Consider the following 12,337-nt stretch of genomic DNA (forward strand, 5'->3'; position numbering starts at 1 on the left):
CCCCCCCCCCCTCCTTTAGTTGCTAGTAGCCAAGGAGGACCCGGGGGACTAAAACAACATGATGGACTCTTCAGAAGAGATCATTATCTTCACTCGAGTTTCTGTGTGGGAAAGTCCACGGCTTGAATGTAACGGACGTTCATTAATATCAAAACGTTAAGCAGCAAAGATTTAATCTGCTGTATTGTTGAAAACATCAGACGTTTCGGGATGTTTTTTTTTGAGGAATTATGCACATTTAAACAACAAACATATAAGCATTTTTAACTCAGTTTTCATTAGTGGGAGGGTTGTAACCCCCCCCCCCCCCCCCCAAATAAATGGATAAAAGTAGTATTTGGGTGGAATCAACCTCTAAAACGTAAACTAATACTACTGTATGACTCCTGTAGGGGGAAGCATTAGGAGCTAAGCCCCCCCTTAAGGTCTGATCCTAGAGCCGCACCTGCGCTGATGCCCGAACCAAACGGGCACGTGGGTTGTTGTATTTACCTGCCCGACATGGCGTTTTAACGTTAGGTTCCCCGGACGACCCTTATTTTTTAACCCTGCTTGTCCAAAATGAAAGCCCAGTTTGCCCGACTTCCTCTCAGTCTCCCCGGTGTTTCGGTTTCACCCGTGGGCTTTAAACGTAGTTTTTACCCAGGTTTAACCTGTAGTTTTTACCCAGGTTTAACCTGTAGGTTTTACCCGCAGGTTTTAACCCGTAGTTTTTACCCAGGTTTAACCCGTAGTTTATACCCAGGTTTAACCCGTAGGTTTTCCCCAGGTTTAAACCGTGGGTTTTCCCCGTAGGTCTTACCGGGTATGGCCAGGTTCCACAGCGGGACATCCAGCAGACGCTCGGGCAGACGCGACATCCAGTCCGGGTTCCCTCCGACCTGTAACGTTAACATTAACCGCTCTTCGTCTTCCATGTTCCTCACCGTAAACAATTTGCTGTTGTACTTCTTCGCTATTCAACTAACGTCAAACATTTACTGCTTTCACGAAGAAAGTTCTTTGCTTTTTTTACAATTGCTTCCGTCTAGCTGAGCGTCTAACAAGCTAACAGCTAAACCAAGCTAGCACTTCCTGTGACGTTCTTCAAAATAAAAACGTACGTAACGCGACGGAAGTTGTTTTTTTAAACACTTTTTTTTTAATCATAAAACGGAATCAAGTGGTATCACGTCATCAATTTTAACTGTATAGTGTTTAAATATTCATATTATTATTTTAAGCAGTTTGGTTATTTGGGACTTCCTTTACTCAAGAATAATAGCCATTCTTGTCAGAAACTACAGGCACATGCGTAGATTTCAAGTCAAATCGTTGCTTTAACTGTACTCAAACTGATCATGCTTAGGGACTGTTCTTTTTTTTTATTTAAGGGACAACCGGAGGAGTTTTGGGCTCTAAAGTCAAAATAGACTTGACCCTCCCTTTGCCAACAATTCATTTTTCTATGACCCTCTTAAGTGATTGGGAAAATGACCCTCCTCAACAATTTATTGAAGCTTTTTGTTCTGCCATTGTTTTTTTCCAACAATGACATACAAGAATTAACATCTTAGATCTCATCACACTCCACTGTTATGGGGCCATTTCACTACATTTACTCAGTAAAATTGTTATGGAAACATAATTACTGCACACTTCCTGCATCACTGCATTACTTCAAATACTAACTTCTAGTACACTAGTATTCGTATGAAATAAAATGAAACATGGAGACCATTCAAAAGAGCACACTGGGTAACTAATTCAACATGTGTACTGGTTGCTATGGACCCGTCACTAGGCTTCCTCAGTCGTTGTATATTTTAGCACATAGGTAAATCTGCCGAAGCAGCTTTTCCACCGTTTTAGACACAGATATGGATATAATAACCGCCTAAAATGTGAAAAAGAGACACAAACCCACTACAAAGACGCCAACATTTTTTTGGCAGTGGCATCATATCTCCGAATATGCCTAAAACCGATGATAAAAGATATATCTATTTAACTTTCACTTTAGTCCCCCCCCCCAAAAAAATAAAAGACCTTCAGATATCTCGTCATGATATAATCTTTAATCCCTATACATATATTTCCCTCTGTAACATTGCACATTATCGTTATCATCAGTTTTGGACAGAACAGACAGATGGCGTATTTTGGTCAGATCACAATTAAATTAATAAAAATAATTAAATAATAGAAAAATTTCTTCTTCACACAATCACATATAAAGTTCTACATATTGAATACAACAATGTAACAGGACGGTTAAACCATTGTTTCTGTACAAATAGATTTTCACATTTGTTTTCACATTTTTCACATACTTTACGATATTACTGCACTTCTGGCCATTATACAGAAAAGCAAAAGGTTACCGATGTAACCCCGGTTCTCTGAGTCTTTAAGGGTTAGGTAAGTTTCTCCAAACATCGGTCAAATCATATTTAGTTTGGGTTGTTTTTTTGGAGTAGTGGTTTTATTTCCTGCAGCAGGAAACTCAAATAGTTCAATCACTATAAACAGTAAAATGGTATTTGTCTCGATAAGTTATTTTTCTCTCACATTCATGATGATGCTGGGGAACAATATGCTGTATATGTTATAAAGCCAACAAACTGCACATTTTTGCTGCAGTGACAAATGAAATCAGTTGACCTAAACAACCACTCTGGTAAACAACAAGTTAAGGGCTGGGTTTCTCTCAAAAAGCACCATATGACTACGGAAAAGATGCCAAGTCCATGTCCATAGTAATGCAGATAAAAGTTCAAATGTTGGTTTTGAGATTTCCTATATTCCATTTTTATTTTTCCCATATTTTCTATACTGATGTGTCGATAGTAGAAACATGTATGGAGCTCTAACCTAGAACAGGACACATGAATTCCCCCAGTCTGGGATTAATAAAGTCTATCTTATTTTAGAAGTTCTAATCAATTATTGTCATTGGTCCTGTATTATGTGAGTCAGTAGCGATGAAACAAGCCACAGAAACAACTGGATAGAAACTAAATAAAACTATAAAAAGACGTTTTGGGTCGTCTTTCCACTTTTTCAACCATCGCAACTCTAGTTTTGGTTGAAATAAACACATGGTCAAAAGTATTTGTTTTTTTAAATGGAGTCTGTTGGGTTTAGGGTTGGCGACCTTAGAGCTGTTTCTGGTTAAACAGAAAAGTCTTAAAGAAGCTTTAAAGGTCTATCTCTGTGGAGATTATTTCCATAATGTTAAGTCAGACACTTAGAATAATTACCTGAATCTGTCAGTGGCAAAAATAAAAACTTGATGATGCACATTTTCCCCATAGGTCTGTAGGGTTACGTTGCAGCCCGGTCTATGGCTGCGTCCCAGAAAGTAGGGTCCGGGTTGAAAAAATTGGTAGTTACCCTTTAAGAGTCTACATGAGACCAACACCGCTGTCACAGTTTCCGTCTAAATTTAACAACACACAATTCTGAACCAAATTTTCAGAAAATCCACCAAAAACAGCCAAATGAGTGTGCTTTGACGTCCTCTACTGGTAAAAAAGTATTAGGAGTTGGGCATATTCAGATAAACTGTTGGTGTTGCTACTTCTCCAGTCTGTAACAATTAAACCATTGAAGAAGAACATTGACCTAGAAAACCCTGGTCAACCCAGATAGAACTTAAAGCTATAGTGTGTCATTTTCTGTCGCCGCCCAACGGGAATTCTCATCAAAGAGAACAATGATACACTCGACTCACGATACGAGTGTAAAGTTCACGACACGATTTTCTTACGATTTTTCTTCACCGAATGAGCTGTTAAAAAATATGACCTTATTTACATAACCTGCAAAACAATGGTCAAAAGTGACACTGAAATTGTATTTCATGTTAGGCCATATTAAACATTACACGTCATTTTTGGTTGTAATTTTTTCGCATTTAAATCAACGTAACCGTTCCAGGACGCATTGTTACATCCCTACACGATTCTTAGTAAAGTGAAAAGAAATGGTTCATATTAAATCTGCATTACTGTGCACCTGGCCTAGATTAGTCAAAAGCTGCACATGGGAAAAACCAAGCCCCTGGTCATACAGTTTTCAACACAGATGCACACACACATTCCCATGCATCCTCAACCTTTCACACACATCCAGGGTCCAAAATTCCCTTTTTTGTTCAGCCAAATGACGAATGGTGAATGTTCAAATTTTACCAGCCACTCAATAGATTTACTAAGAATTGCTTAAGGGAACCCAACATGTCAAGCCCTGTAAGGGTTTTATAAGTTTCCTTTTCATTTTTACTTATTTTGTCATACAGTACATGTCACGCTGTTGTTGTCTTAATAAATCAAATCAAAAAAGTCAATATTCACATTGTTTTTTGGCTGGTGAGTGAAGCAAATCTACAAGCCACGCGCTTACTTTAGCAGCATTTGGCTGGTAGGTGGTTCTAAGTTTGTAACCCTGCACACAACCACACAGCACATCCACACACCTACAACGTGCACTGCACTACCCCCCCCCCCACACACACACACACACACACACAAACAGAAGCTGGACATACACAACAGGGGGTGCTACTCATGTCGCTTATGTGATAGCTACTCGACTCCTCGGCTGAACCAGATATTGGTCCGTCCCTCCTCGGTGAAGGCCGTCTCAAAGCTCTAATGCCCCGAGCATCGAGGAGGGATCCCCTAAGAGAGAGGGATCAGTGAGGAGGGATCCCTGAGGAGCAATAGACAAGGACACACGAGAGCAGCCTTCCCGGAAGTCTTGCAGCTGAAGGAGTTACTAACTCCTCCCAAGCAGCCAACAAACTCATGTGATGCTTCAGAGGAAAGGACATCTCATCTCTCTTAAACACATTTCCTCAGTTCCTCTCTCCTCCTGTGAAGGGAGACAAGTGGAGGAGTCGAGGAGGTAACTTAAGCAACATGAGAAGCATCTACGGTGTCCATTTTGTGTCTAGTTACACCCAGGAGTCGGGGGAGCCGGTGAACTTGTTCGCCCTGTTTGAAGGCCGCCGTGTGGTGGAGTAGAAGTCCACGTAGTTGGTGTTAGTGTTGGCTTTGAACTGGAGCGACTGGCCGGCGTAGCCGTCGGGGGAGGATGGGGTCAGGTGCACCGGCTCGTCCTCGTAGTGCTCCTCGCCGTAGCCCCGCGGGGACGACAGGTAGATACGGTAGCTGTTGTAATTCTTCCCGTCGGGTTCGTCGTAAAATGGCTCTGTGTGCTGGGAGGGGAACAATAAATGCCTTTGTGTTTATTTTATTTGTATCGGGTTTTTTCGAATGTACATTCTTTCACCCCCTAGTCACCAAAGTAAATATTTGACCCATTTGTCACAGGCCACATAACTCCAGAACATTCTGACACCAACATTTTTCCGACGGACACCTTAGGAGAAAATGTACTTGGTTTGAGACCTGTTTTTGTCTCAGGACCAAACTCTCGCGAGATCTGGCGACACAGAGACGCCAATGTCAGCTAACCTTCGTGAACGAATGATTTCCTGTAGCGGTTCGTGCGGCAACGAAGCTGTCAGAGCCTCTTAGAGAAGCTGCTCCTCTGGATTTATAGTGTCAAATCACAACAGGAGTTATCTCGGGATACTTTACAGATTAGGTCTACACCACACTCCATAGTTTAGAAAGACCCAACATTGGACCCCCAGAGTCCAAAACCTTTTCAGTTTCTTATCAACTTAAGGCCATTTTATGGTTGTGCATTGAATCAACAGCAAACGCTCTGATTGGACCTTCTGCACAACCATAAAACAGACTTTAGAAAAAAAGGTCTTACCTGGGACCTTCTCAAATCCTCTCCCGACTGGGAAGAATATGTCTGAATGAAATACGGAGTTTTCTTCTCAGACCCTGAAGTGGAGGAAACAGAAAGAAGGAAAACATAAGCCCAAACACAGGTGGAAATATGACTTTTCAACAGTGGTGGAAGAAGTATTCAGATCCAGCCTACTTCAGTAAAAGTACTAATACCTAAGTTAAAGTAAAAGTAAGTAAAAGTATGTAAGTATCATCAGGGAAATGTATTTAAAAGTATTAAAAGTAAAGAAGTCTCCTCTAAAGGATCCAACCAGCTGTGTGTTTAATGGTCTATTGTACTTTATAATAAAACCTAAGATTTTATAAACAGCATGTGTTTTGTGTGAAGAATTCTTAATGTGTAAAGTAACTAAAGCTGTCAGATGAATGTAGTAAAAAGTACAATATTTCTCTCTGAAATGTAGTGGACTAGAAGTAGAAAGTACATTACTGGAGGAAATGTACTTTACATTCCACCGCTGCTTTTCAACAGGTCATAATTTGGTGTTACTCTGGTAGCGAGTTTGCATGTTAATAACTACAGATCCCATGAGTCAGTGGTTACATAAGAGTGTATAGATCCCGGAGGGATGTCACTTCATACAAGCGAATCAACACGAACCTGCGAACGGCTGTTTGTGTAAACTGTTGTCTCCGTAATACGTGTCGAGTTGCATAGATGACTGCGCTCTCTGATAGTTTGAACTGTGTCTTCTTATCCCGAGCATCGCCGGCGAGGAGGTCGCGCTGCCACCTGAGGGGCGGGGCAAATACAGACAAAAACGACTATGAGCAAAACAGTCATCCAATCTGTTATTGTGTTACTTATGGAAGGAACTATAGTGAAGGTGAATGATTCCCCTTTTTCTTGGGAACACGCTGGAACCCCTTCAAGGACCCCTGGGGGTCCCCGAACTCCACTTTGAGAACCACTCCCTAAGGGTCCCGGACCCCCTGTTGAAGACCTCCGCTGAAACCTTTAACATAATACACATACATACACATACTCAAAAAATAAATAAATAACTTAATAGCTTGCTGAAGTTTTGAAATGTTACACCTAGTTTAGCAAGATGAAAAACTGATTTTGATTTTGTAATTATGAACAATGCAAAGACTGAGATGGCTGTTCACATGTGAAACATACCAATTAGCCAATTATCATGACAAAGCATGGGAGAAGAGAAAAAAAAAAGCTCTTTGATGATTTGTAGATATTTGTGTGTGTGCATGTGTGTGTGTGTATATATATATATATATATATATAGGGGCTTCAGGGTGCCCGAGGGGGTCTTAAAACTCTTTAAAATGTCTTATATATAATATTGAAAAATAAGGCCTTAAAAGTCTTACATTTCTTTAGAAAATCTTAAATTTCATTCACAAAAGTCAAACATTTATATCCTACAATCCTTTTCTGGTATAGTATTACATTCTACAGTTTTTGTAAGTCTTTATTTTGATAGGACAACAGAAGACATGAAAGGGGAGAGAGAGGGGGGAATGACATGCAGCAAAGGGCCGCAGGCCGGAGTCAAACCTGTGGCTGCTGCGTCTAGGGCTAATCTCCTAAATGCCGGCATGCTGACATCGCAGCATACACAAATGCAGTTTTGACCTCACCCAGCTTCCCAAATAAGATAAGTCTTTTATTGTCTCCTATTGGAGAAATTCGTCTCACCTGATTGGATGACTGGGGACATCTGCAGCGGGCCGGTGGGCAGGGTCGGCTGGGAAAGGTAGCGGTCTCGCTCCAGCGTGGAGACAGGAGTGACGAAGTGAGTATAGTTCCAGCCATCCTGCACACACACAGTTCATCAGTCCATTTAGAAATACTCACACATGCATAACAAATGATATGCATTTTAGTGCAGGGACTCAAAACTACCAACTGCTATGGGTTGTTTATAAAAAAAAAGAAAAAGAAAGATAATAAGTTAAAGCATAATTTTGTTTGTTTTTTCAACCTGGACCCTGTATTTCCCATGTTTTTGTGTGTAACTGACTGATGGGAACAGCATTCTTTGACATTGGTCCAGTAATTAACAAGACAACTGCAGTCAGCGAAACAAGTTACAATGTAAGTTATTAGGCAATTGGCAACTTTCTATTTACGTCAATAACAGTGCTTGTTTTGCCGCTGACAGGCTCATATTGTTATTCTAAGGGTCTGGTAACATTTCTGTTAAAGAGTATGATCATTTTTAATATAAAAACATCCGTGAAATTGCATTCGCTAAAGCCACCAGACTCCATCTAACATTGTAAAATGCACTTCATTCAAAGTCGACAGAAATAAAATTTAAAAAAAACTACAAAAAGACGTTTTGGGTCGTCTTTCCACTTTTCCAACCGTGACCGTAACTCTAGTTCTGGTTGAAATAAACACAGTTTACCGATTTGCATGTGAAAATATGTTGGCTCTGGACACCCTAAAAGTGCTATTTTTTTAAATGGAGTCTGGTGGGTTAAGCACTACCAACCTCAGAGCTGTTTCTGGTTAGTCCTAAAAAGGTTTTAAAAAGTTATAACTCTGTTGGGATCCTTCCCATAATGTTGTCAGACACTTATATTGTAATAATAATAATATAATAATATAATAATCTGAGCCTGTCAGTGGCAAATAAAGCAAATTGACGATGCACATTTGCCCCATAGGGTTACACTGCAGCCGGTCTGTGACTGTCGGTTACAGCGTTTACGCTTAATACTGGACCAATGTCAAAGATTGCTGTTCCTGTAAGTCACTTCTAAAAAACAGACAAATATAAAGGGTTTATCTTGCTTTCTAGATGTTCTTGCCGGTACCGACCTGTTTGTAGAGGTTCCTCAGCTCTCTGTACTGCCACAGCGTGTTCAACACCTGCGCTGCCGCCTTCACGACCTTCGTTGAGTACCTGCCGAATCAAGACGCACACCACATGTTACCACATGAAGTTGTTTCACACAGCACAAAACTTTAATGTCATCAAGATATCACTAAAGTAGCTTTTTTGGAGGAAATGGCTCAAAAGTCACCGGAAGTCCTTCTTCAGTTTTTTTTTTTTTTTTTTTAAATATCGCAATATCAACTTGTGCTATTAACAGATCGCAAAAGGCTGCAACATATTGCGCAAGACATTCAGAGATTTTCTGTGATAGTTGAAAGGTAAATATCAGCAGAAAAATAATAGTTATTACGTGCAATATGTTTTTTACCACGGGGTGAGGGCAATAGGCCTACTTTATGTGCAATGTATTGCTGTGACTGCTACTGGTGCTGTATTGTTTTGTTTATGACTTTCAAGGTTTTATTCATGTGTGCAGCTTACAGTCCAAAACAAATGTGTCAAACTCGAGGCCCGTGGGCTAAATCCAGCCCCCCGCCTACTAAATTTTGGCCTGCCTAGTTGTGCGCAAAACCGATGGAAAAAAGTGTTTTCAATCTGTAATCGTGAGACACTCAGCAGAATTTGGCAGATTTGCGACTTTGAGACTGTGCATATTCAGGCTGTAAAACAGGTTGCTGTGAGTTGCCTGTGCGGCAGCTGCTTTTTAAAAATGTCATCGATGTCTTGCTTGATTTGCTCTCACTCTATGATGGCTCATATCATTTTTTGCCGAGTCTTTCAGAGCTTTATGTTGACCAAACTGCCTGAGGGGACAATAAAGTGTATTGTATTGTAAAATGTGATTTCTAAAAAAAGTCAAAGCTAACATGATTTGCAGAGGCTTGATGAAGCTTATTAAAAAGTAGTCAACGTTCCATTTCCGTGATTGTTCCGGTGCCGCCGGAAATTGCGGCAGATGACTATGGTTACCTGGTCCTCAGATCTCTGCAGGGTAAATCCAGACAGCTAGCTAGACTATCTGTCCAATCTGAGGACTATGGTTACCTGGTCCCCAGATCTCTGCAGGGTAAATCCAGACAGCTAGCTAGACTATCTGTCCACTCTGAGTTTTCTGTTGACGACTAAAACTACTTCTGAACATGTCCCACCAAAACAACTTCCTTCCCGAGACTATTTTGCAGAGGCCCCGTAGCTCTGTCCATCGCTTAGCGCCACCCAAGAAGACTGTGATTGGTTTAAAGAAATGCCAATAAACCAGAGCACGTTTTTCTCCCATCCAGGTATGCTGTGTGGACTAGCCAGATCTTCCTCTTCATTGCTGTTGAGGAAGGTCTGGCTAGTCCACACAGCAATGCACGACTACTAAAAAAGTCAAAGCTGACGTGTTTTGCAGCGACTTGATGAACAACCCGATGAACTCTGTGAAAAGATTTCCCCGTGAGGTTTCTTTGCCGTTTCGTACCCTTTCCCCCGTCCTTTGCTGATGTCCACCAGCTTCTCGATGCCTCCGCTGTCGGCCAGAGCTTTAGCGTTCTCCATGTTGCGGCTGGTGACCTCGTGCAGCGTGCAGCAGACCGACGCCACCGTCTCGTCCGACAGCACCGTTGGACTGCCGCCAGGCAGCCGGTTAACCAGATCCCGCATGGCATACTTTCCTGCAGGAGGAGACACAACATGGACTTCATTTAGACGTTGTCATAAAACTTGTGAAGCTTTACAGACACTGTCAAAAGACGCTTCCCCCGTGTTGCTCACACTGTCTGTGCTTCATATCTTTGTGCAAACAAATACTCAACTTATTACTTTTACCTTGAACACCACTGTTATCGCGCTTTCAAAATTCAGTCTGGTTTGGAATAAATAGACCATGTATAATGGTGGAAGAAGTATTCAGATCCTTTATTTAAGTTAAAGTAATAATACCACACTGTTAAAGTACTCTAGTATGTGCCATCAGAAAAATGTACTCAACGTAGAAAAATCCTGCCATTGTAGTAAGTGTAAAGAATCCAAACTGTTGTGTGTTCAATGGTCTCATCATCTCAGCTGGACCTGTAGGCCGTTATATTGTTGCTAGGTTACTTTATAACAAAACTTTAGATTTCACAAACCACATGTGTTTTGTGTGCAGAAATATGAATGTGTAAAGTAACTAGTGAATAAAGCTGTCAGATGAATGTAGTGGAGTAAAAAGTAGAATATTTCTCTCTTAAATGTAGCGGAGTAAAAGTAGAAAGTGGCATGAAAAGAAAAGACTCAAGTAAAGTACAGTAATGTAGTAAATGTACATTCCACCGCTGGGTTTCTGTTACTTTTACTGGAAAACTCAATACTTCACAATATAGTCGAATGAAATACAGCACATGATTGCGTGATTCTCAGTCTTAAAAGAAAAGTCATCTTAAAAAAATTGTTTCTGAATCAAGTGTGAAGATGATTGTTTTTCAGTTTGAGTTTAAGGAATCAGTCTGTTGAGTGTGTGTGTGTGTGTGTGTGTGTGTGCGTGCATGCGTGTATACCTATCAGCTCCTTGTTGCGGCTGTCCAGCGCCATGTTGCGGAGGGCGGTGGCAACGGAGCAGACCACCCGGTCGTTGTCCATCCGCAGCAGCTCCACCAGGATGGGCAGACCCTTCTCTTTACGCACCGCAGCTCGGATGTAGGCCGAGAACTGGATGTATACACACACACACACACACACACACACACACAGACATTTACTACTTAAATCTAACACCATAGTGTATGTGGCAATTCTGCTCCGTGAGCTTCCTACCTTCCAGTTGCCGGCGGAGAGGTTTTGCAGCGAGCCGGCGGCGCCCTCCAGCGTGGCGGGGTTGGAGCTCTCGGCCAGCAGGTTGAGGTACGGCTTCACCACCACCGGGTGCCACAGCAGCTCCGCCCCCCTCAGAGGCTGGGAGAAACCCGGGATCGGCCCCACGCCGTCCCACTGTGCCAAACACACAAAAACACACAGAAAATATTGGAACAATGGGTTTTTTTGTAGTATTTTCAAGAACAAACGCCAAAGGCATCGGGTGAGAAGGTGGATATTCTCCTCCATTTACCAGATTCTTCCAGCACCTCAAACCCCCCATGAGTTGGTACCTTGTCATCGGGCCAGCCGCCCCTCTTCCGGCCGTGCCTCCTCTTGCCCCAGCAGAGGTAGTCCAGCTCCTTGGCCGGCGAGGAGAAGCCCAGCAGGGTGTCCAGCTCTGGGTTGCCGAGGAGACGAGAGGAGGGCATCTCCACCTCCAGCCGGTATGACAGGTTCCTCAGGGTGCACACGCTGTTCTCTACGATCTGAGAGATATAAAAGTCAAAATATCTCGGACGCGTCTGCAATACATATAGACCATGTAATCCTAGACTCTAACAGATAAACCCGTAAAATAAAGTTCTGGTCTATTACCAAGACTTTCCCCCATGGCCTAATTCAAAAATGAAATTATGGCTACAGTTAGAAATACAGACCATTCTGTTAGACCTAGATAAAAACCACCACTGGCGTTTGGTTAGGTCTTCTTGGAAGAAGTTGTGACATAAAGTTACAAAAACAGGTGTGCGCGTGTGTGTGTTTCTGTGGCACCTTGCTGTCGTAGTCGGAGGTGTTGACGCAGGCTTTGAGGACGTGAAGCAGCGAGTCCACCAGACCTTCACAGCAACGCAGCTGACTCCTCGCCTCCTCCCCTGCTGAGCTCAGGTTCCTAACAGA

General features: G+C 42.1%; 2 protein-coding genes across 5 annotated transcripts in view; both read right to left on the reverse strand.

Annotated features, from left to right (window-relative positions):
* zgc:112023 (PI-PLC X domain-containing protein 1) overlaps positions 1 to 1,073 on the reverse strand; it is a 16,842-nt gene extending 15,769 nt beyond the window's left edge. The window contains exon 1 of the mRNA XM_034864946.1: positions 803 to 1,073. Coding sequence (XP_034720837.1) covers positions 803 to 917 — 115 coding nt within the window. The 5' untranslated portion in view covers positions 918 to 1,073. The remainder of the gene's footprint in view (positions 1 to 802) is intronic.
* Positions 1,074 to 3,981: 2,908 nt separating this feature from the next.
* The window catches only part of LOC117939457 (plakophilin-4-like), a 43,046-nt gene continuing 34,690 nt past the window's right edge, over positions 3,982 to 12,337 (reverse strand). For 3 of the 4 annotated variants that reach the window (XR_004655587.1, XR_004655585.1, XR_004655586.1), the window contains exons 13-23: positions 12,212 to 12,329; positions 11,731 to 11,925; positions 11,399 to 11,572; positions 11,143 to 11,293; positions 10,086 to 10,278; positions 8,605 to 8,689; positions 7,474 to 7,591; positions 6,415 to 6,546; positions 5,773 to 5,846; positions 4,826 to 5,203; positions 3,982 to 4,777 (exon numbers count right to left, since the gene is read on the reverse strand). Coding sequence is in view for 1 of the 4 variants with exons in the window: in XM_034864822.1 (XP_034720713.1) it covers positions 4,940 to 5,203; positions 5,773 to 5,846; positions 6,415 to 6,546; positions 7,474 to 7,591; positions 8,605 to 8,689; positions 10,086 to 10,278; positions 11,143 to 11,293; positions 11,399 to 11,572; positions 11,731 to 11,925; positions 12,212 to 12,329 (1,504 nt within the window). In the remaining 3 variants the exon portion in view is untranslated. Of the gene's footprint in view, positions 5,204 to 5,772; positions 5,847 to 6,414; positions 6,547 to 7,473; positions 7,592 to 8,604; positions 8,690 to 10,085; positions 10,279 to 11,142; positions 11,294 to 11,398; positions 11,573 to 11,730; positions 11,926 to 12,211; positions 12,330 to 12,337 lie in introns of all 4 variants that reach the window. The other variant, XM_034864822.1, reaches the window with a different exon arrangement.

The sequence above is a fragment of the Etheostoma cragini genome, chromosome 24, assembly GCF_013103735.1.
Source record: "Etheostoma cragini isolate CJK2018 chromosome 24, CSU_Ecrag_1.0, whole genome shotgun sequence".
Taxonomy (NCBI): Eukaryota; Metazoa; Chordata; class Actinopteri; order Perciformes; family Percidae; genus Etheostoma; species Etheostoma cragini.